Here is a 25,144-nt window from a genome sequence, read left to right as displayed (position 1 = left end):
CCAGTAACTCCAGAGTTGGCTGCTTGAAGGCTTTTAGCCACATTCCTAGGGTAGAAGGTGTGGAAACTAGAGGACCCCGAGAAGCTGTGCCACCGATGGCTCAGCACACTGCAAGTGGCTTCATGGACAAGCATCCAGTGTTGACAGAGGAGGCATTTCCCACCTTAGTAGAGCAACAGGTGGTCACGAAGCATGGCAGGATCAGCATGTCCTGCAGCTGAGGTAGGGGCTGCAAGCTGGGCCAGGAGGGGTCAGATCAGGTCAGCAGCTAGGAGTCTATTTGGAGAGCACAACACTCGTAGGTTTGCAAAGAATGGAGAAGTGTGAAGGGGGCCTTCTATTGCTCACTTGAGCGTTGAGAAGATATCCCAAGGGGCTCTCTCTCAGTAAGCTGGGAGGGGACGAAGCTGAAGTTCCTGGACTTCACTACAGGGAGCCTGAGATCACTGTGATTATGACCCCGGGTTGTTAATTTTATCCCTCGAGCTTTCTGGGCCTGGGAAAATCCAGGTTATTCTGGGGAACAAGAACAGAAGGACTGATAGGCTTTGCAGTTTTTATGCATTAATGGAAGATGCTATTTGATGTTGGTTCTTTGCCCAGTATAAGAGATCCCTGAGGGCACGCTTAAAAGGAAAACCAAGCTAACCTCTAAATGAAAAAGAAAATGTTTTATTTTACAAACATGCAATTATGTGGCACTCAATGAAGTGTGTTGGCAAGCATACTTGTGCTATAGCATATGGTAAATAAAATAGGTTAATCACTTATGAGAGAACTAGAACTTCACGTATCATTGGAAGATTTGAGAAGAACTTTCAACACAAATTGTGAGGAAGGGAGAGATCACCTCCAAGGTTGGCCAGAAAGGCCCCACGGCCCGCTACTGTGTCAGGACAGTCACGGCACCTGGTTGGCCTCGGGTGCCCAGAGATACCAGGCCAGAAAGACAGCCATACTCACCTTGAAATGGATAGAGATTCAAGGGAAGAATGAATACAATTTTATTTGGCCTCTGTGAGGGATTTTTTTGGTGGTGGGAATGGAACCCAAGGCCTCACACATGTTAAAGTTTACCATTGTGCTACATACCCGGCCCCTGGGCTTCTTTGACGTGTAGATTTAGTTGCTTCTAAAAGTTAACTGTGTTCTGTACATTTGCCCAAGGCGATGGATAAAGGTCCAACAAAACAAACAATTTCTCTCCCTGGCTATTTCCCTTCTATTTTCAAGCGGCACCATGGAGAATCAATTACTCTGTCATCGCATCATCCCAGCCAGTCAGTTACCAGGGTTAGAGAGCGGGGCTTACCGTCTATCACCGGCTTTGGCTGAGAACTTTTGAGGCGTAGCGAGGGCCGGAAGCGGGTCCGGTCGTTGAAGCTCCAGCTCTTCTGCACTTTGGTGGGGCTGCTCTCGGCCGTGATGTCGGTGCTTGGGGACCTCCTGTCACCTACCGAGGCTTGTCTGCTCTTAATGCTCTGGCCTCTCGGGCTGGCCATGCGCACTCGCTCCTTAAAACTTAGCTTCTGACTGTGGAGAACAGAGGCATGGTTATTTCATTTCCAGCAATTTCTTCCATTCCAACTTGACAAAACTGGATATGGTCATATATTTCAGTAGACAACATGTTTCCGGCAAGTAAGAACATGAGAATGTATTTTTCCCTGATTGAAAACTTGAGCTTTACTTAATCTATGTCTGTATTCACTTGAGGTCAGTCTCATTTGCAGGTCCACACACCCTTGCTGGAGTCATCACAGAGAGGACTGAGACAGGTACAGCAGCTTGTGCACAGTGACGCTGCAGATAACCAAGAACTGGTTTGGAATTCACTTTAAGAACTGCCAGGTAACTTTAGCTTTAACCTCAACTTTGGAAATTTTAGAAAAAGTTAGTAGTATTTTTTTTTGTTTGGGAGCATATCTCTTTGTAGTTTCTAAACATTTCTACAGGAAAACAGGGGCGACAGTTACAAATACACCTACATTCAGCATGCATTTTATATGCCAGGCAAGATTATGATATCCATAAATTCATGCAATCTCATAGCAGTTGGGAGCGCAGCGCATGTCCTGTCACACACACGACACTGAACATTACATTTCTGTGATGCTTACATTCATTCTTGTGAGACAAAACCCAAGAAGGCAGAACAGCCTCGACATGTAATGAGTGTGATGACTGTTCACGGGATGAGATGGAATGCTCATGAACGCAACCTCCTGCTATGAAACAGGTTATTGATTTGCTGTGGCAGCTACTGGTAAGTTATATTTGTTCAAACATTTGGCTCTCTGGGGCTAGATAGGATTGAATTGAGGACTGATCAAGGAAGCATTAACAATGATTAAGTCCAAAATGCATCTTTCCACTTTCCTAACCAAGGGATGCGGCGTGATGTGCCGGGAGGGGCAGGTTGGAGTAAAAAAAAAAAAAAAAAAAAAAAAAAAAGACAAGGGTTTTGGAGTCTTCATCTCTATCACCAAGATAAAAATAGCAACCGAGCTGAGGGATCTTTGTGGGAATCAAATGAACTGCGGGAAGCTTTGCATGCCCATTTTGTTTTTCTTCTTTTGTTTATCAAGGAACTCGTGCCCGCCATTAGAAGGCAATGTGCCACTATCAAAGTGAGAGGCCCAGGACTCAGCAAGACTGAGGAAATAATGGGGCGATGGGTCTGGGGGGAGTCACTTGGAACAGCAGTTCTGAGTCATGCTGCAGCCTTTGGGGGATGAAGGCAGTGTTCTCATGGAGAAGGATTGTCTGAGACGAAGTGGAGGCCTTGTCTTTGCCACTTACCGCCACGTCCACTGTCCCCAACTGCAGCATGCCAACAGCAAATGTGTTTAGTGGATATGTGTTTTATAGCTAACAAGAAACAGTAACATTTATTTTTCCATGCCTAGTCACTTAACAAATGATATCCTAAAAGGGCTCCATGTCTTATGTGTGTGTACATAAAAACAAATCAAATCATGAACTATGGTGGTCAGAGAGTTCTGGTCACAATAAACGACCATGCAGCTGACAGCTCCCCTCTGGGATGCAGACACAGCGAAGTCCAGCAGGACCGGCTGCAGGCACATGCAGGGACAGGCTGGGTGTTCTGATGAGGCCAGGTGAGCTCAGGCGCTCTTGACAACAGTACCATCCCTCAGAGGGTCGATCTGCACTCGACAAATGTGTGATTACATGATAGGTTACAGTCAACAGGAGGAACAGTAACATGAAAAACTCCATCTCTTTATTCTCAGGGTAGGTTCTCCATGTCATCCAAAAGCTTTCACTTTTTTAAACAAATCCGTCATAGGGATAGTGCCCCAAATGTCTACTTTCCTTAATTTTTTAATTGTAAAAATTTCAAATCTGTTCTTGATTTCAACACATCTGTTCCATAATTTAGATTTATGATGGTCTGGTTCAGGAAACATATGCTCACTTCTGCATCTTTATTTAGATTAATGAATGTCTAGGGTGATAGATCATTCTAGGAATCCTTACCCTACCTGATCTTGTTAACTTTTCTGGAACTAAGAGGTGCTAATTACCATAGAAGGTTTGGTTTAGTAAGTATCAAATTATTTATTTCAAACTTTCAAGATAGAAAGAGTTCCTATATCAACCAAATGAACAAGAAACTAGTAAAAAATAAACTATTTAATGTGAAATTTCTTTTCTTTTAAAAATTTCAATTACTAAAAAAGTAAAGACTACTTAAAGTAAAAGTATCAGCACCAAACCCATCCTGGTCTATTTACAATAACAAAATATTTTAAAATTGCTCTGATAAAATATATTAGAAAACGTCCCCTATAAAACCTTTTGACATTATCTTTATGGATTCTTGAAGAGTGGGAATTATGTTCTCTGAATCTCAGTACCATTTAAAGCTCCTAAGATTGATATAAATGAATTCTAAGTTACCAGTTCCCTTTTGCACTTCTAAACTACATGAATATTTGTTAGTGCACAGTATTTTTCAAACGTCTCAAGAACTAAAACAAATGTAATATATTACACATTAAATTAGAGAAATGTAATATTTTCACTTTCTCTTTTGACAGCATTGTCTAAAAGGTAAGAATAAGATCTTAACCCACAACAACAACATCTCTCCTCCTCCTCCTCCTCCTCCTCCTCCTCCTCCTCCTCCTCCTCCTCCTCTTCTTCTTCCTCCTTCTTCCTTCATACTGGGTATTGAGCTCAGGGGACTTCTACCTCTGAGCTACATTCACAGACCTATTTAATTTTTTTTTATTTGGAAACAGTCTCACTAAGTTGCTGAGACTGGTCTTGAACCTGAGATCCTCCTGTCTCAGCCTCCCAAGTACTGGGATTACAGGTGTTCCTGGTTCTAAACCAGAACTTTTTAAGTAGGCATTTTTCCAAGGCAAAGATGTATTCTTTTGTCCTCTCACAAAAAGCCCACTTTTATTAGTGGTTCTACTTCATTTCCTCTTTGGAATCAACAGCATCTTGATTAGATGACTATTAAACTGATTCGGTAGCTGTTATTGAAAGCACACATTGACTAAAAATATAGACTCTTAACTGATACAGTAGAGATGCCATTATTTTCCTGCTTTTTGTGACATTTGTAAACATCACTTTGGAGAAAGACTTATGTGACAGTATTTTTAGGAAGAATGCCAAAGATGATCCCCAGGAGACCAACAAGTAGGTCTCTCTTTGGGGAAAGTAACCAAAAGGTCGCCATGGTCATTGATTGGAGCATCTTTCTTAGTACGCAATCCCTCATTCCCAGCTGAGGACCATGCCCAGGGGAGCCTGCACGACTGCTCTGCAAGGAAATTCTTCCCTCTGTGGAACCAGATGTCCACGTTATTCAAATGGCCCAGCATGCGGTAAGGTACTGCAAGCTCCTTGCCAGGGAACTGGGTGGCCTCACACCCTACAGTAGTTCTTGAGGACATAGACTGCTTTAGTGATTGTTATATTTAATTAGGGTTTTAGCCCTTCATAAGACAAGCATTCTGCAAATCTTGCCTCAAGCACAATATGGCAACCGAGCCTTAACAATCCAGTGCGTGCAGCAGCTCAGCAGCTATCCAGCCACAAGGGGGCGCCAAGGGGCTGACTGCCAGGACTGCGGGGTCCCTGCCTCTTCTTGGAGAGTATCAAAGCAGGCAACAGGCAAGAAGGGAAATTACAAGCGGGCTGGCAACCTCATTCAAGAAGTCCCTAGTAAGAGTGAGTCTGTGGACAGGCTCAGGTGGGGTGGTGCTGTACCCTGGTCATGCACCTGAGGTTAGTTGGCATTCTCAAATCTCATGGCCATAGCCGGGATGCTGGGTACCTCTGCTTCCGTGAAGTGTGCACTCTGAAGAGCTTCTGCTTATTACTACAGAACTTACTAGGAGCGAGGGAAATAGAGCAGCACATTACTAAGCATTTGATCACAAGGAAAGTGCTTAGGGAGTTTTTCTTTTTCTAAAAACAAGGCCATTTGGCTTTATTATTTTTTATATAAAGCCAGATGATTTTAGTGGTGAATACTGTGTAGTTTAATCGTGCCGCCTGCAATTTACCCAGTGTTCTTAATTGCTTGGTTGAAATAATTAGATTTGAAATAGGCAATATAAATGATGGCAGTCTATGTGTTAGCATCTGCTTCATGTGAAAAGAAGAATACAAGTATTTTAGACTGTAGACCTGTAATAAATATCAATGCAACAGTGTACAGATGGTTGAGGATTAAAATGTTTCAGAAGATTTAAGAATAAATATTTACAGAAATTAATGAAGTAGATAACATTAATTGCTTTGCCATTTATAAATAGGAGTACTCGATTCATGTGAAACACCTGCAGTTATAGTTAATATAAGTGACCAATTGTCAGACAGAATACATGTTAAAAAAAAAAAACAAAAACAAAAGAAAAGATTCTGGGTTTCTGAGGCTGGTCTCGTATCTGTGATCCTCCCGTCTTAGCCTCCCAAGTACTGGGTATCTCCAAGCCTGGTTTGAGACAGGAGAATCACAGTTGCTAGTTTGTATTAAAAGAGAAAGAAAAAAAAGCACGTTTTGTATTTTAAATCTCGTAATATTTTAAAAAATAAACTGAATAAATCATTCCCCTCTATCAGTAAATGTGAACAGAAGGAAGGACCATTTTGAAAAGATTGCTTTTGAAACAACTGCCCATTTTGGCAAAAGGGACACAAATCGACTATGCAGGAAGAAATGTAAAGTCTCAGCTCACTGAGTTTAGTTTAGCAACATGCAGACCATTCATTGCACACTGAATAGAGAAAATGTAAATACAGAAAGTAAAGACAGAAAATAAATGCGGAAGGCATATATATATAAGAGCACACGATCTCTTCCACAAGCGTTCTAGAATTCTGTCCCCGGAGCCACACACCATCTTAGAACTCAATAAAACTACCATGCTGGAGCTGTTTGGACAGGCTCAGAGCACATCACAGCACAAGATGGCAATATAATAAAATAATTTTTGTGTGTGCCTTAATTTTTAAGACTTGTACCTTCAAAACAGTCTCGCAGCTCCCCATTGAAGCAAGTTTAGGTAGCCTATGGCCTGAGAAGTACCAGGGTGTTCTAGGGTGGCGTATACACTGCAAGCCAGGCAGGCAGCACCACCAGGAAATAAATATTTTTTATTTATTTTTAAAATATTTATTAATATTATTTAATTATTATTTAATAATTTATTTTAAAATATTTTTAAAATTTCCAGGGATATTTTTGTTTTTATTTTGTGATATTAGGTATTGAGCTAGACCCCCAGCCCTATTCTATTTTTTATTTTAAAACAGGGTCTTGCTAAAATGCTTGAGGCTGGTCTCTAACCTGTAATCTCCTGTCTCAGCCTTCCAAGCTCTGAGATTACAGCCACGCACCGTGCTGGGCTGGTTGGGGATATTTTATTACTTTCTTCAAGAGTTATTGATTGAGCACATGGCCAGCAGTCACTCAACAGGGGTCAGGGCGAGCCGGGCAGTGACTGACAGACAGCCCCAAGCCTCAGATGGGATGGTCTGTTCTTGGAGCAATCAAAGCGTAGGGAAGAAAAGGCCAAAGCCTTTTCGTACCAATGTGGGGACTTGCTGATCGCTATTTGATGACCTGGTCAAGGAGGAAGGGAGGAAAACATAGACCTTGAGGTGAGAACACCGTGCTCCCGTGGCCAGGGGAATTCCGCTCTCTAGAAATGTTGATTTATAGTACACAGAGAAAATTTTAAAAATTTGTTTAAAATTTAAGAAAGTTTAAAAATGACCAATTTAAAAAATGAGTTGGAAAATTATTGAGATGACTAATTAGAATAAAATCAATAAACGCACTAACTTCCACATGTATGAGATTAGAACTGTTTCCGGGGAAGACAGAGGAGAAGAGACAAACGGCAAGAGGATGCCAAGGCGTCGTGCGTGTGGCCCCAGTGGTGGGCGAGCCGAGCGGGCCGTGGGGACCCGCCCTGCGCCAGCGACAGCCAAGGGGTCATTGTGCTATGGCTTAGCTGGATATGTTCAAAAAGCATTTTTGGGGACTGATGGTTTGTATATTTAAAGAAAATTCTGTCACAAACAAGATGACATTGTTTCTTAAGCTGAGATAATTGTAGATACATTTTTGTTTAAACCTTACTCCAACTTCAGTGTAGAAAGATGACATTTCTTTCATTTTTTGTGTGGTGCTGGGGATTGAACTTAGAGGTGTTTTACCTCTGAGCTACACCCCCAGCCCTATTTTATTTTATTTTATTTTTTATATTTTGAAACAGGATCTCACTAAGCTGCTGCGGCTCGCCTTGAACTTGTGATCCTCCTGTCTCAGCCTCCCAAGAACTGGGATTACAGGTGTGTGCCACCAGGCCCAGCTAAAACTTCTCTTTTTAACAAGAATATTCCAGAGCAGGTAACATACTTAAGAGTTGCATGACTTCACCATCTTGTATCCCATTGAGATGTATGACTACAATGCACCAATAAAAAAATAAAAACAATCATAAAATAGCAATAAAAAAAAGAGTTGCATGATGTGTTTGACCTCTCTGTTCTGCAGAGAGCTCTCTGGAGCGCTGGGTGGGCAGCCCTGGCTCTCAGTCTATAGGCATCAGATGCAGGGAAGTGGGGTATTGGCTGCTGTGTTCAGCTCATTTGCACTTGGGTTCCTCCCAGTCTTAATTATGAGGAAGGTCTTAGGAGATTCTGGGCTCTGAAAATTTGAAGATAAAAAAATTTGGCTCCAGAGGTCTGGGAGTGTAGGCCCGAGGTAGAAGGGCTTCCAGAAACCCCAGTACCACACATACCCACACAAAAAATTGGCTCCCACTCAGGTGAAACTTGTCTGTTCTGCTTATCTGAATCACTATCAATAACTGAATGGCCTCAAAGACAGTAACGGACTCTGAGGTTGGGTAGTGCTAATTAGTTCATTTGAAATGGGCTCAAGTATTAATGAACAATATTCAGGACCCAGAGCTGCTCTCCTCTAAGGGAGCACCCTCATTATAAATGCATTTTTCTTTGTGCATTTTGCTTGGGTAAGGACAAATTTGTTATTTCCTAAGATGGTGGGCGCTGTTGCTATTGTTATTACAAAAGTCTTTCTGTATTCATTACGCCTACGGAGCCCACGGTGGAAGCCTAAGCGGTAGTAAAGGGAACTTCAATATGTACAGCTTTTATGTGTCAATTAAAATCAAAAGTAAAGGGAGCCTTCATCTATGTCCTTCAAATTATTGCAATATTTAAAATTTTTCATTTTTTCTCTTTCTTCCAGTTTTGTTTGTGTTTTCTTTCTCTACATAAACTCTTTGAGGCCAGGGATATTTTTGTTTTTATTTTGTGACATTAGGTATTGAGCTAGACCCCCAGCCCTATTCTATTTTTTATTTTAAAACAGGGTCTTGCTAAAATGCTTGAGGCTGGTCTCTAACCTGTAATCTCCTGTCTCGGCCGTCCAAGCTCTGAGATTACAGCCACGCACCGTGCTGGGCTGGTTGGGGATATTTTATTACTCTCTTCAAGAGTTATTGATTGAGCACATTCCCTGTCCCACCTTCGCACAGGTGATGTGATAAATACTGGGGAATAAGGAGACCGAAGCATCTGAAGGGTGAGTCATGAAGAACGTTATCCAGGCCAAGGAGTAGCACAAGATTTGTTTCAAGGTGATTTTTGTCAAATATCAGATGACTACGGAGAAACACCTTTCTGCATGCGATTTCCCATTATAAGTCCAGTTTAGTGCTTCTGCACACATTCAAGCCTACGGGTGAGTTATCTTTGACAGGCTCCATCACAAGCAGGCAGAATAGACTTAACTGTTTTACATTCATGTGAACATTGTGGCATTTAGAACATTTGGTAGTCTTTTTGCATTGTGACAGCTGACTAAGAGGCTTGTTTTTGGACAACTGAGCCCAAGTTTGATAGTGACACTAGTTCTATCCTTGGAGAGCCTTTGGCTCAAGCTGATTCTCCACTCCATTTTGACAAGTGGAGTTACTCTTACTCATGCACATCCACGTGATAAAGCCCTCGACCAATGGGCGACGGTGTCAACTAAGGGGAGACAGCATCAACCAATGGGCGACGGTGTCAACCACTGGGCGATGGTGTCAACCAATGGGTGACGTTGTCAACCACTGAGCGACGGTGTTAACCAATGGGCAACGGTGTCAACCAATGGGCGACGGAGGGCAATGAAAGCAAGATAGGGGCTCTTACTCTCAGAGTTCTGGAATTTTTACCAAAGATGGCCTCTACCCTTAGAATCTGGAGGCTAATCATCGTTGGAGGTCATGTGCAAATAGCTCATGAGACAAGGAAAGCATTTTAGTGTCACCAAAGAGACTAAAACATAGCTGCTAGTGGCTGTGGTTTATTTTATGTAACTTTTCTTTTTCCAAGTAAAGCTGCCCCATCAGGGTGGCGAGGTCTGCATGGAATCCGGGAAAAGGGCTGAGGCTTAGACTTGGTCAGCGACCCTCTTCAGTGTCCACGCAAAGAATGCTCGAGTCAAATGACTAGAGCCTGTCTTTGGTCAGAAATGTCTCTAAACTGGAGAAAAATGACTCTTCAGGCTACTGAAGCTTTCTGGAAGTGTCACTCAGGAATATTCAATCTCCACTGCTCTAACTCTAGGGTTACCAAGTAAGAGAGGGCCTTTAATATCATCCCTGTGTAGGAGCGCACGATGTGTTTGTTCTACACATATGTCTCCTGTTGCAGGCTAACGTATCTATGTCTTTGTTTGGTAACCTTTTAAGTGTTAATGTGGAAATGGAGAACCCAGAGTCTCTTATCACTCCAAGTGAACTAATTTCCTCCCTCCCTCCTCTTCTTCCTCCCTCCCTCTCTCTTCCTCCCTTCTTTTCCCTCCTTCCTTCTGTCTTTGTGGTACTGAGGATTGAGCCCAGAGGTATTCTCTGAGCTACACCCCCAGCCCTATTTTATTATTTTATTTTGAAATGCGGTCTCAGTTTCTGAGAGCCTCACTAAGTCACTGAGGCCGGCTCCAAACCTGGTCCTCTTGTCTTAGCCAAGAACTGCAATTACAGGTGTGCACCATCACGCCTGGCTCCAAGTGAATGTTAGAAACGAATTTCAGTGCTACATACATATTTTGTAACTAATGTCACTATAACAGTACAAAGCCAAAGGGACAATCCTTAGACCCTCAATCCTTGGCTCTCAACTCTAGGCTGAGGGCCGCCTTCATTTCTTCTGTCCTGAAACAAGTGGCAGTGATAGGGAGAAAGCTCGTGTGGCTTGCCCCCTTCCAGGTGCTTGCTGTTCTCTTGCTGGGCCTGCTCTGTCGCTCTTACACCTTCAGCGTGAGTATCCACCTGGTCCTGTCTCTCAGGGATTTGCTCTAAATCCAGACACTTCTTGGTACTCATTAGAACAAATAGAAGATTCTCTTCATATTCTAATTCCTCTAGATTGAACTCTATGCTATTTAGCTATTTATTTTCATTAGCCATTTCTCTTCAGGGCATGAAGGAATGACTGACCAAGAGTTATGTGGAGAAGTCTCAGGGGGCTGTTTTCTGAGTGCAGGATGGGGGGCTACTATCGAATCAGGTCACCTATGTAAGCCTCGTTGCTCAACGGGCTGGGGATATCCCAGAAGATAGCTCTCACCTCTTGTCGACAGTGGTCCTCTTGCCAAAAAAGATAATAAAACAAAATAAAAAAAATTCTCAAGGAAGGACTCTAATGAAGGAAAGTATATGCTAGGTTTGGGCCAAAGCCAGAATACTAGTAAAAAAAAAGTTTTAAATTTTAACTCTCTATATTACTGTACTTGAAAACTTAGATGACTTTTGTCTGGAAACATGTCGGCGAGGGATACTCAACTCTCCCTCCAGAATATTCTGTGCGCTGAAGATGGTTAAAAGCAGCGAGTAAGGTAGGGAAAGATGCTTCTGCTCCCAAGGGGAGAAAAATCAATAAAACCCAGCAAACTTGCAGGCAATCTTGTGAAAGGTCACTTTTAATCATCTTGTATTTGTTGATCGATTTTACTCATGAGACACATTTAAAACATCTGTTAGGCATCAGATTTATAAACAAACATGCAGCAAAAGAGAAATCACAAACCTGCTTGCCGCTTCCCCTTGCTCTTTCCTTCAGGTGCGTGCAGACAGAAGAGAAACGATGATAAACCAGTGAACATATTTACAGCACTTGATAACGGCCACACTGATACCGGGGAATCAAGTACCTTAAGTAACCCTTTGCAAGTACAACCCGCAAAAGCAATTGTCATCCACAATAATGCACCCAGCTTTTTGGCTCATGGCCTCTGTGGTACGGTCCTGAGATAGCACAACGTTTACTTTACAAACCCAACACTGCCCACGCATGGCCGAAACCTCTTCATTAGCCATAGTTATTCAAGGTTGAGAGAGAGTAGGTCTGGTGTAACTGGCATTAGCAAGGTCTCCTGGAAGGTTGCCCGTTGCAAGATAGCTTCAGCCCCTGTGCTCAGGCTGACTTTTGGGTTCTGAATCCTAATTCATTAGTCAGTGACTGTGGTTCCCTACGTCAGGCACTGGTTGAGCCAGATTTTCTTTTTTTAATGTATAAAGTATGAATTCCCTTGGAATAAATAAAGTACATAAAAAGCATCAGAACTTCTCTAGTCTACTGTTGCGTGTGTGTACTGGGAACTGAACCCATGGGCATTCTACCTCTGAGCTACACCCTTAGCCCTTTCCGTTTTGTTTTGTTTTGAAGCAGTGTCTTGCTAGGTTGCTGAGAGCCCCCTCATAATGCGCATTGCTGAGGCTGGCCTGGAATCTGGGATCGTCCTGTCTCAGCCTTCAAAGTACTGTGTGGGTGGCATTTTTAATAACCATTTTTAGCAAATTTAGGTCTTGGCACCATGGAGTAGGCCTGCTATTCCTTGCAGATGAACTGTGGCCTTTGGGCAGGCACCTCATTTTCTTCCGGTTCTTGGTTTCTCTTATGAATAAACGGGAAAACATTTTATCAGATAGTTTTCAAATTAGGACTTCTTAAGGTACCCTGTGGCATCCTCAGAGGTTGATAGTTCCCCAAAGCTTTAGAAAATGTCTGACTCAATCTGTAAAGTAGCACATTTACCCAAGGTGCACCTTGCCTAGCCTTTGCTCACTTGGAGAAGAAAAGCAAGAAAAATATTTCCCTTTATAAATCCTTCTATCTAAATAAGACTTTCAAGTAGCATCTGCTCAGACCTCTAAGGTCTAAGAGACAAATGAGGCCTGAGAAGAGAGTAAGAAACTGCTGGTCACCTCCCTGGCCGGGGTCGCGTCTCTCTCCGACACAGTGGTCTCTTGGACCCCATTATATTTCTAAAACTGTGGGGAACCAGAGCCTGGGGTGGTATATTTTTAATGATAACAACACCATTGGTGATGATGATATTGTTGATAAAATGATCATTTCCCTGACCACCTATTTAAAATTACAGCCCCTGACACTTCCTGAATTTTTTCTCTATTTTACTTTTTGCCTTAACACTTATTGCCATCTAATGTATTTTATACTTTACTTATTTATTTTATTGTCTATTCCCAGGAGCCCTTGGATATCTACCCTTCCTGAGCCCCGAGGGTCTAATGTGCTTTCCTGAGAGCTGGGACAGTACTATGCTCATGACAGTGTCCAGTGAACACTTGTGGAGCAGATAGGTAGAAAAGTAAATTATCTTTCTCCTCAGAAGTTCCTAGACTCTGTATGCCAAAGAGAGACATGCAATATAAATAAAAAGAATTTGGGTCTGTGTTTTTACTATAGCATTTTGCATTCAGTAAGCGAGCTAATTCTAAATGTAAAAGCATCCCTGTAGGTCATTGTAAATTATTCTTCTCACAAACCCAGAAACTTGACTAAAGTAAGTTTTCTTTCTAAAGCAGAGGTTCTGAACTTGGCTTCAGGGAGTCTGTGAATACATTAAAATTGTAGGCAAAGTTTTTATATTTTGTGCATTGATTATTATTCTTGGCCAAAAGTCCCTACGTCCCATCGCCTTCTCACTGATTTCACAAAGACCAATGATGACAACGGTGATCGCAAGGACAGTGACCTGCCACTGCGGGAGGGACACCTAGATTCCTCTGAACAGCACCGGTGACGGGTGGGCGGACGAGGCTGGACACATAACTGCTCTTGGTGAATGGGTTGCCACTCACGTTGCTGGGCCGGGAAAGGCGAGTGAAGGCTGATTGACAGGCGCAATGGGACCAGATGCAGGCAGCTGCATGCATCAACCCACCATCCACCCCCACTGAGAACAGGAAAACAGCAGAGGAAAAGAACCAATTATGTGAGGAAAGTCATAGTTGATGCACGGGGAGAATTTGACTCATGACTAAATGGTTTCTCCACCTTTCAGCATGACTTTCAATAAAAAAAAAAAACTGCAGTAAGTGGGAAGCCAGTTGATCACTCGTGATGGCAGACTGCTCTTCTCTTCCCTTGAGAACCCTCTGTCAGTTTTCCTACCGACCTTACTCTTTTACATTTATTTAGAAAACTTCATAAAGACAAGAAAACATAATTTCCACCTTTATTCGCACACCCAGAGAAAAGAAGGCACAAGAGTTAGGTTCTTTTTTGTTTGTTTGTTTGTTTGTTTTCTGTAGCAGTACTTTGAAAGGATCTAATAGTAAAAGGAACTCAACTAAATTTCAAAATCCATGCAACAGAGACCTTTGACCCACAGTGCTCAACAACGTCCAGGCGTCTCTCCTTGGTAAGGTTCTATCCTCTCTGCAATCCTGGGGGTCTGTGAGTTCTCTGTCCCAGGTTCTGACAGTTTAGTAACTGAGCTCGAGGAGACATGGCCCATTAGCACTGAGGAATCAGCTGTGGGGCTTGTCCTTTCCTTTGTGACTAGGAAGACTGAGGGCCAGGCCAGACAGGGCCCTGTGCCAGTGCTCGGTGTGCTGTTCCCCAGCGGTGTGCACGGGGCAGCATCTCACGCCACGAAGGCCGCCTCGCCAGGACAAGTCACCACGTGTGCACAGCCATCTCCTAGGTCAGTGAAACTCAGGGCGTTTCCGGAGTCAGGAGCAGTGATCTGCCTTAAGTCCCAGGAAGCCACGGAGACCGAGGCTTTGTTGGTCTGAAGGGATATGGCTAGTGTTCTAAAATGGGAAGTCAGCGAAGCAATTTCATACCTTTTGAACAACCTGAAGAACTGACTCTTCTAATCAAGACTCACAGACAGCTTTCCCACGCCCTCCTCACTGGAGTGTTTCAGAGAGGGCTTCTCTCATCAGAGGGCGATTATGATTTAACACGGGCTCTGTCAGCTCAACTGGAGACTAGGATCCCAGGACTAACAACTTAAAAAAATGTGAAGATTGCTGTGATCATCATTAAGACTGCTCATGATTTCTCAGGGTCTCCCTTCCTTTAGGTTCATGGTAGAACTGTGCCTTCCCGCTCTCTTTGAGTTTAGGCATGGATGGGAAAATTTGCTTTGGCCAACGAAATGGGAATGGTAGTAATGTTACTTTAAAATATTTGACTGCTGATTCTAAATTTTCATCAGATTGATTTCATTGCATTATTATAAACTCTAATAAACTCTAATCCTATTGGACTCCAATGTTCCTCATTTTGGGGGCTACAATACCCAGTATCACCAAAAAAAAAAAAAAAAAAAAAAAAAAAGAGCTGCAAGTACAAGCTCAAGGACCATCCTGTAGGGATCCAGATAAGAAATGATTTTGGCAAACTAATATGTGCAAAGAAAACACTGCCCACAAGGTACTCCCTTCTTGAGGGCAGAGGTGAGTGGAAGATAAATAATCCTTGCTTTGCAAGAACTGTGGCACTTACCTTGAGAGTTCTGGTGGGATTTATGGAATGAGATGTTAGAAAATTAGCATGAAACAGTAAAAAGGAATCTTGACCAAAGTTTGCATGCCTTTAGTCTTCAACCCTGGTCTGTGGATGGTGACGAATAATACTGGTTTCATTTAGTCTTGAGCTTGAATTGCTACTGAAAAGGTATAAATCTCTCTAAGAGCAATAGACAGTAAGATGAACACAAATTGGCACTTTCTGTGCATGTCTAAGGTTTGTTTAACAAACTCGCAAAGACTCAGCTCCAGCACCAGCTGTCACGCTGATACCTACTTGGTGGGGCTGCAGGTGTGCAAGGCCTTCAGGTGCGGCTTCCAGGTTGCAATGGAAACAGACTTCTCGTCCGCTGCGTAACTACGCCAAACACACTGCATATGGCACGCATGGGAACGTAGAGGAGAAACCAAAGAGAGCAGGAAATAGAATTATTAGATTACTACTACATTAAGCATCGTTCCTCGTCATACTTAGCCCTGACAAGTGCCCAGAGGAAGTGGCATTCTCATCTGGCTGCTACACAGATTCTGCCACATCGGAATGGCTTTTCCAAACAAGTCACAGCCAGACGTGGTGGCGCACGCTTGTCATCCCAGCATTCGGGAACCCAAGACAGGAGGATCCGGGTTCGCGGCCAGCCTCAGCTACTTAGTGAGGCCCTTTACAACTCAGTGAGACCCGGTTTCAAAATAAAATAGTCGGGCTTGGTGGCGCATGCTTGTAATCCCCGCGCTTGGGAGGCAGAGACAGGAGGATCGTGCAGGTTCGAAGCCAGCTGCACTGGCTTAAGAGACCTTGTTTCCAAATAAAAATATAAAATAGGTCTGGAAGTGTAGCTCGGAGGTAGAAGGGTTTCCAGGAACCCCAGTACCAAAAAAAAAAAAAAAAAGGACTGAAAGTGTAGCTCAGAGGTAGAATGCCCCTGGGTTCTATCCCTAGTACCGCAAAAGAAAAGTAAAACTTCCAAAAAGCATCACATAATGCAATTTTGAATCAGTTAGGAAAATATACTACATTATCCAAAACAAAAATAGTAATAAATAACAGATTCAATAAATACCGGTGTCCAAGATACTAGATAAACTACCTGAGCATGAGCATGTCTTCCAGGGATGGGTCTTCGGACCAGACTTGATATGATAGAGGCAACGAATTATTCAAGCCCATTATACAACGAGTTAACTCACTAGTAAACTAATAACCTCCAGGGCATGTTAATGATTTAATTAGTGAGATCCCTGAAGCTGAGCCATGCATTAGCTCTAGTGCTAAAAATGAAGACAGTGATAACAAAAACAGAGCTAAAACAATCAGATAGGGGAGATAGATGTATTACATAGAAATATAATTGGGAAGCACCTAAAGATCTCATGCCATGATGGAAGAATGTGTTTATATCTCCTTGATATAAACATAAACTCTCTCCACTTCATATAATCGCGCCCAACATACACAATATGAAGTATTTTCAAGTGATCCTTGCAATTGGAGTGTAGATTAAGACCTCTTAGCCGGGCGTGGTGGCGCACGCTTGTAATCCCCGTGCTTGGGAGGCTGAGACCGGAGGATCGCACGGGTTTGAAGCCAGCCTCAGCTACTTAGTGAGGCTCTCAGTAACTTAGTGAGACCCTGTTTCCAAATAAAATATAAAATAAGTCTGGGAGTATAGCCCGGAGGTAGAAAGCCTCTGGGTTCCACCCCAGTACCACCCCAAAAAAAGAAATAGTAAGACCTCTTATTTTGTAGATGAGAAAATATGTGCACAGATAAACGAGGAGGTTTATACCAAATTGCAGGCTGAGATAGCACCTCCAGTTGCCGGCTCATAGCACCCCCAGTTGCGGCTCTTGGTGACAGCCCTCCGATGGGAATTTTGCTGACTGCTTGATGACTGTGGTTGAAAAAGCTTCCATCCAAACTGTCCATATGAGAGATTGCCTGAACTTACTTTCCCATATAGAGCTGGTAAATTACCCCTTTGCAACGAGCCTGCAAACATCTCTAATGACCAAGTGTTTGCTTTGATCTCCTCCAAGGAATTTTTTTATTATGATTCATTACTCTGAGCATTCTACTTTATGTGGCAAATTCATTTAAGTGGGTCCTATCCTTAATATAGAACCATCAGTTATGATTTTGAAACCTACAATGAAGAAAAAAAGTGATCTAATTATAGTCTCTTTCCGGAGAATATCATTGAATAAAAGTGAGCGGAGTAAAAGAAAAGTTAAAAACTGGCAGAGATACTTTGGAAAACTGTCTGGCAGAACCTACTGAGGCTGAACATACACATTTCCTATGACATGACTAATCATTCCTAGGCATATACTTAACAGATAATGCTTATATATGTTCACCAAAAGATATGCACTATATATTGGTTTCTTTTTCTTTTTTTTCTTAGCTTCTTAATAACCCGGAGCTGAAAATGCCCAGACATCTGTCAACAGTAGCACAAGTAGAAAACTTGTGGTATAGTCACATGATGGATTACTACATGTAATAGTGCACTGTTACTATGCTCAATAATATCCATGAACTTCATATGAGTCATGCTGCATAAGAGAAGACACAAAGTACAGAAGCCAGGAAAACGAATCCATACCATTAGAAGGTATCACAGTATGGCTTCGAGGCCGGCCTCAGTAACTTAATCAGGCCCTCAGCAACTTAGTAAGACCCTGTTTCAAAAAAAATAAAAAAATAAAAACCAAAGCCAGGCGTGGTGGCGCACACTTGTAATCCCAGCATTCGGGAGGCTGAGACCGGAGGATCGCTGTTCCCAGCCAGCCTCAGCTACTTAGTGAGGCCCTCTGCAACTCAGTGAGACCTTGTTTCAAAATAAAGAATAAAAAATTGGGCAGGGGGAGTAGCTCGAAGGTCAAATGCCTCTGGGTTCCATCCCCAGACCCGCAAAAACAAACAAAAAACAAACAAAAAAGCCAAAGGCTAGAGCATCGTTCACAGGTAGAATGTCCCTTGGTTCCATCCTCGGTACCAAAAAGAAAAAACAAGAACAGAAAAGAGGAAAGAAGGCGGCAGCATGGTGGTCAGCCTTGGGCAGTGGTGGGGGAGGTGGGCACGTGGCCCGCGGTCATGTCCTGCTGATCCGGTGGCCGGTTATGCAGTGGCGCTCATGCTCTCAGAAAATGTGTTCTTTACTGCATGCACCTTATACTTTGACAAAGTGTTCGGGAGGGAACATGAAAAATTAGAAAAATATATAATAGAACCGGAGGGATTTCTTTTACTGAAAAAAAAAAAAACCCTAAGGGATTTTTTTTTTTTTTTTTTTTTTTTTTTTTTTTACTGTTTTCAAGAAGAATTTTTTTTCCAAGCAGGTTTCCTTGCCAGAAGCCTTGCTCACAATCTCATGTTGATTTAACTGATAAATCTGTGAGAATTTGTGTTAAGTATGCTGGCACCTTATATAAAATAAAGCAATTACCATCATATCATCTTGAAACGTTAATTTTTGTCGCCACACACACACAATTTTTAGAGTGATATAGAACAATCAAGGTTAACACACGGATTTATTCTTGCAGGTGCTTCTGCAGTGGTGAGGCTCAGGGATCCTCCAGTTCTGAGGCTACAGATGGCTTCTTTAATTAAAAATTTCCACGGAAGGCATGATGCGTTTGAACTCAGTACGTTGAGAGCGAGGCTCACGTACAGCGAGACGCACACAGCATGGTCTGTGTATTTGATACCAATGGGGGAAAAACCAACATGACACAGAATGGGACTGAGGCATTATCTGTTAATGTTACAAAGAATTCAGGGCAAAAAAGGCTACTTTGAGAAAATTGAAGTTTTCCCATACAGTATGACCTGGCTTCTTGTTCTTTTTCTATAAAATGGATTTTACCAGGGAAGCTCCTGTTCTGTTCATTACTCTTCTTCTAAAAAGGCCTCGCAGAAGGAAGGCATAGAAGAGGCAAGGGTGCTTATCCCAGGCAACATTAGTGGTCAGTCAAAATGGAAGTGGAAAGTATAACTCCACTACCCTTAATAACTCTTAATACTCTTAATAACTTTGTCCTGCCCTCCGTCTCAGCTAATTGCGTTTTCGTTGAAATTCAAGCCAACATTTTAGGATCCAGTACCTGATGTTCCTACATCTAAAACTCTTGGATAGTGGCTGGCCAGAGAAAAATAGCACCCCAGAGGGATTTACTATGGTTAATTCACACGGTATATCTACTCCAAAGGACAAGTTAGCAAAAAGCAAAATGAAAGGCACGTGTGCTGTTTATTGGGCAATGGTGGCGCTCTAGGAGCCAAACAAATTTGAGCTTTTGCCTGTAATTATAAGTATAGTGCCAGCGTAAGTCAGCTCTGGGGAGGGTTTGGCTTGTACTGTTGGGCGTGGTATACCTGTGACAAGGTTGCTCCTTCCTGGAAATAGTACAGAAAGTTTCTGCTGACCATATTAACTTAGAACTTATTTTTTTTCAAGGTACATGGTTTCAAAAGTCAACCCTGAAAGATTTAGGATGTAAACCAGCAACCTCTTCCACTTCACACGAATTTCTGTTCCTTAGTGGGCAACTTCTTCAATTCATATAGTTGTCAAGTTGTGTGTGTGTGTGTGTGTATGACTAGGGATTGAACCCAGGGGCATTCGACCTCCAACTTACACCCCCAACCCTTTCTATTTTTTGTTCTGAAACAGAGTATCCCTAGGTTTCTGAGAGTTTTGCTATTTGCTGAGGCTATCCTTGAATCTGCAATCCTCCTGTCTCAGCCTCCCAAGTATTAGGATTACAGGTATGTGCCACCATGCCTGGCTAACCCTATTTTTAATTCCATTTAATTTAATTCTAACCCTATTTTATTCTTGGCGGTATGGTGACTCACTTTTGTAATCCCTGTCTTAGGAGGCTGAGACCATTCCTGATCTTACCTAAAGATTCCTGTAGTCAAGTACATCATGGACTCTGTTAGTTCCTGAACCCTTGAAGCTCTCTCTCCTGGAGCGCTCAGCCTCCCACACCTCTGCTGCCCAGCCTGCGGCACCCACTGCCCTGGGACTTTTCTTTTTTATAACCACCCAGGTCCCTTTCTTATCTCCTGGATCTCATGGCTCTTACTCTTTTGGTTTATCCTCTTGTTTTGGAAGGGCAATCCTATCCAAGTAGTTTCTTGGGTAAGAGAAAATGGTAGGTAAGTTTTTGAGCCATTATATGTTTAAAAATGTCTTTGTGAGATTCTGGCACTCCATGAGTGGGTTGGCTGTGTAGAGAAGCCTAGGTTGGAAGTAATTTTTCTCCATAATTTTGTCATGCTATTTGATTGTCTTCTGATTTTAGAGTTACTAAAAAGATAGTCAATACCATCCCGATTCTCAGTCGTATGGAGTGTCCTGCTCGGAAAGCATTTAGGATCTTTTTTTTGGGCAAACATCCTGATGTCTCACTATGAGATTTTGGTATGAGCTCTGGTTCACAATGCTGGGCCCCTGCGCCCCTGGTGTGTGGCCACTCTTGCCCTCCAGTTCTGGAGAATAATAATGTAGTTTGTTTTTTTTTTTTTTGGTAAACTCCCCTTAGTTTTCCTGGACTCTGTTTAAGGCACTCTTAGCTGGATATTGGGCCTCCTGGAAGGGGCCTGCACAATTTGTCTTATTTTTCATCTTTGTCTTAAAAATTTTTTTTTTGTGGTACTTGGGATTGAACCCAGGGACATTGTACCTCTGGCTACACCCCTAGCTCTATTTTATTTATTAATTTGAAATAGGTCTCACACTAGCTTGCTGAGGGTCGCGCTAGGTGGCTGAGGCGGGACTCCAACCTGCGATCCTTCTGTCTCAGCCTCTGCAGTACCGGGATTGCAGGCGTGCATCACGCCCAGCACATCACTCTCTTTATTCTCCTTTACGGGAGATTTTCATAATCTAGCTTCCTTTTCTTTCTTTATGTTTGTTTTCTGCTGTCATGTGTTTTATATCTGGGATTTTTATTTTCTTCTGAGTATGTTCTTACTACCAAAGCTATATATGTATACGTATATATTTTTCAATATAAGTTTATATGTATGTATTTTTCAGTATAGGGGTGTGTGTGTGTGTGTGTGTGTGTGTGTGTGTGTGTGTGTTTCTTTTGGGTCAGTTAGTGCCCTAAAAGCAAATCTTCTAATCTCCTCCTTAAGGAAATTAAGCCTCTCAGCACTGATTTCATAAACATTCACTGAATCCCCTGTTTCTGTTTCTCATACATCATCTTGGCTTCATCCTGAATGGGCCTGTCCTTCCCAGAAGTAAACTTCTGACACAGGCTTTGGAAGAATGTTTAAGACCCAGCAATGCAAGTCTGAGGATGGGACACTGCTTTTTGGGAGGAGTAATGGCTTTGGATTGGACCCTGGAGATGTCAGTCCTAGCTCCTCCTAGCCTGCTCTGGAGGGTCAAGTGACGTAATATATTAGAAGCATTCCGAAAACCAAGGAGCACTCCATGAGTCTTAGGCATTACTAATAAAAAGTTGTGACATTTGTGCAGGTATTCAAAATGTTACTGAGAGCTGATTTCTTTTCCCAGGCTGCTCCAGTAGAAATGATAAAAGTTAATTTAAATGAATCATGCAAAGATATTGACACAGCTAAATTTGCTGCAAGCTGCTGGGGTTTAAAACTTTTCCCTAAAACCCTGAAATGCTGGTTAATTTAAGTTCTTTCACCAACCAGATGACAAAGCAGTTTGGTCATCTAACTTGCCCTTGTAGGAAGATAGCGGCTCTGGCTTAAAACAAATGAGATTGCTTCTGGTGTCAATGCTCTGAACGTTCAGCAAACCAAGTCAAGTTTATTGGGTAGGAAAATGGATGGATCAGCAAATGAGGCTTGCGTTTCAATCTAGTGCATCCTTAAAAGTAAATTTCTACAATATATAATCAAGGCCTAAAGCCCTGAATTCTATTCAAAGAAAACATCATGGAGAAACAATGAATAAATTAAATTACATTACTATTCTGATGTATAGTAAATAAATAAGTTGCATTTGAACAAAGAAATAGTTGCTTTTTAAATAAGTAAATTCTATTTTGATTCACAAGACAATGATTAAATTTTAAAGTTATAGCCAGGGATGTGGTGCATGCTTGTAACCCCAGCACTTGGGAGGCTGAGACAGGAGCATTGCACAGGTTTGAAACCAGCCTCAGAGACTTAGTGAGGCTCTTAGCAGCTTAGTGAGACCCTGTTTCCAAATAAAATATATAAAAAAATAAGTCTGGGAGTATAGCTTGGAGTAGAAGAGCCCCCTGGGTTCCACCCCCAGTAGCACAAAAAAACATTTTTTTTAAAGGTATAAAAATTTTGAAGATATCAAATCTTGAATTTTTCATTCTTTTCTGCGAAGAACAACATGTAGTTTGGAGATTTCAGTAAAGAAAAAATTCATGATTTTGCTCTATTGTTACTTAAAATTTTATAAATTCAACTGCTGATCCCAATACATGTCATATAACCAAGTTCCATAAAATCAAATTCTAAGCCTTCAAGGAAAACTGTTCAATCAGCATCTTCTCCACCTTTTATGGGTTACATGTAGGCTGTGAACACATAAACGCCTTTCCTCCCATGATGTGCCACAGGAATAGCCATTTATTTATAGTTTCTGGCTTAATTTAAACTTTTTAAAAATGTACATCTAACGAGGCTAGGGTCTATAAAACAAAAACCTATCATCATTAAAGCAATTTATTTTTAAGTTTAGTGTTTTTTTTTTTTTTTTGCTATTTAGTAGACAATACGGATTAGTTCAATCAAAAAAGTTCCTCTTGGAAGCTGGGCATGGTGGCACATGCTTGTAATCCCAGCATTCAGGAGGCTGAGCCTGGAGGATCACGGTTCGTGGACAGCCTCAGCTACTTAGTGAGGCCCTCTGTAACTTAGTGAGACCCTGTTTCAAAATAAAAGAATAGGCCGGGCGTGGTGGCGCACGCTTGTAATCCCCGCGCTTGGGGAGTGGAGACAGGAGGATCGCGCAGGTTCGAAGCCAGCCGCGCTGGCTTAAGAGACCCTGTTTCCAAAAATAAACAAGTATAAAATAGGTCTGGGGGTGTAGCCCGAGGTACAAGGGCTTCTAGGAACCCCAGTACCGCCAATAAATAAATAAATAAATAAATAAATAAATAAATAACAGGTCAGACCCGCAAAACAAAACAAAACAAAACAAAAAAAACCAAAAAAAAAGTTCCTCCTGGATTAGCCCATCACAGAGAGTTAAGTGTCATATGTTTTCTTTAATATGTGCAGGATAAGGAGTAGTTGGGTACAAGAGAGACTCCAGATGATGAGGAGAAGCCTCAGGGGAGCCAGGGAAGAAAGATAAGGGTAGAGGTGGAGGAAGACTTAGTTACATTAATAGAAATACTACCCTAGACTATATGTATTCATGTGACTATATACCAGCGTCAATCTGGGTACTCTGTATCGGGAGTGAGAGAAATGGGGAGGGGAGCACCGAGAGAGTGCGCATGTATGTCACTGTCGACAGATTCACACTATGATGTGAGACTGTAATGCACCAATAAAAGCACAACAAAGAAAAAAGTTCCTCCTGTCATTCTTTGTGTTTTATGCAATATGGTAGCCAATAGCCACTTAAAGCTACTGAACACTTGAGAAGTCTCTACTGCCACATTTGCACAGACTTTTTATTTTAGTTAATTTATATTTAGACGGCTACATAGAGCCCATGGTTACTGTACTGGGCAGCACAGTTCCATAGGATCAGAACTGTACGTGCATATGGCACTCTCTGAGGGCTCACTTTCCCACAGAACAGCTGATATGCTAAGAGGCTTTACACTTGTAAGACGTGTTATTGGTCTCATATGTAGACAGGGCTTGGTGCCCAATGGAAGCAAGGAGCCTCTTAGAGAATCTTTCACTCACCCTCTTTTTCACTAACCTTTTTTCTAGAGTGAAGAGAAATTAAAAATAAAAAAGTGAAGCAGAGCCAGGCGTGGTGGCGCACACTTGTAATCCCCACGCTTGGGAGGCGGAGACAGGAGGATCGTGCAGGTTCAAAGCCAGCCGCTTGCTCTGGCTTAAGAGACCCTGTTTCCAAATAAAAAATATAAAAATACATCTGGGAGTGTAGCCTGGAGGTAGAAGGGCTTCCAGGAACCCCAGTACCACAACAAAATAATAAGTGAAGCAGAATGTTATTAAAAATATGAAAACAGCGCCAGGCGTGGTGGCGCACGCTTGTAATCCCCAGCATTCGGGAGGCTGAGACCAGAAGATCATGGTTCACAGACAGCCTCAGCTACTTAGTGAGGCTCTCCGCAACTTAGAGAGACCCTGTTTCAAAATAAAGAATAAAAAATAGGGCAGGGGGTGTAGTTCAGAGGTTGAATACCCTTTGGGTTCCATCCCCAAACCCGCAAAAATATATATAAATAAAATAAAAAATAAAAAGAAAATGAAAACATGCCCAACTAGTTAAGAAGCGCCACAGGACAAAATGCTCTGAGCTATGAACCTTAGGGACTTTGTATGCCTCCTCAAATACAGGGCTCCTCCTTTCATTCTACTAATTATTGTTAGGCATTTTATTGTATTTTATTTTATTGTACTGGTGATGGGATCCAAGGGTATTCTCCCTCCCAGATCACTCTCAACCCTTTTTATTTTCAAACAGGGTTTTATCAAGTTTCTGAGGATCTCACCATGTTGCTGAGGCTGGCCTTGAACCTGTGATCCTCCTGAATACTGGGATTAGAGGCATGAGCCACCATCCCTGGCTGGCATCAAGTCTTAAATTTCTACTTAA

General features: G+C 42.2%; 1 protein-coding gene across 5 annotated transcripts in view; it reads right to left on the bottom strand.

Annotated features, from left to right (window-relative positions):
- Positions 1-25,144, bottom strand: part of KCNQ5 (potassium voltage-gated channel subfamily Q member 5) — a gene marked incomplete at both ends in the record, with an annotated part of 602,709 nt that overhangs the window by 62,381 nt on the left and 515,184 nt on the right. The window contains 4 exons of one of the 5 annotated variants that reach the window (XM_080699981.1): positions 1,313-1,533; positions 5,321-5,377; positions 11,602-11,628; positions 15,637-15,731. In XM_080699981.1, the coding sequence (XP_080556107.1) occupies positions 1,313-1,533; positions 5,321-5,377; positions 11,602-11,628; positions 15,637-15,731 (400 nt within the window). The remainder of the gene's footprint in view (positions 1-1,312; positions 1,534-5,320; positions 5,378-11,601; positions 11,629-15,636; positions 15,732-25,144) is intronic. The other 4 variants (XM_080699983.1, XM_080699982.1, XM_080699985.1 and 1 more) reach the window with 4 other exon arrangements.

This window comes from Muscardinus avellanarius, assembly GCF_963383645.1.
Source record: "Muscardinus avellanarius genome assembly, chromosome: 8".
Classification (NCBI taxonomy): Eukaryota; Metazoa; Chordata; class Mammalia; order Rodentia; family Gliridae; genus Muscardinus; species Muscardinus avellanarius.
This window is presented reverse-complemented; position numbering and strand designations above follow the sequence as displayed.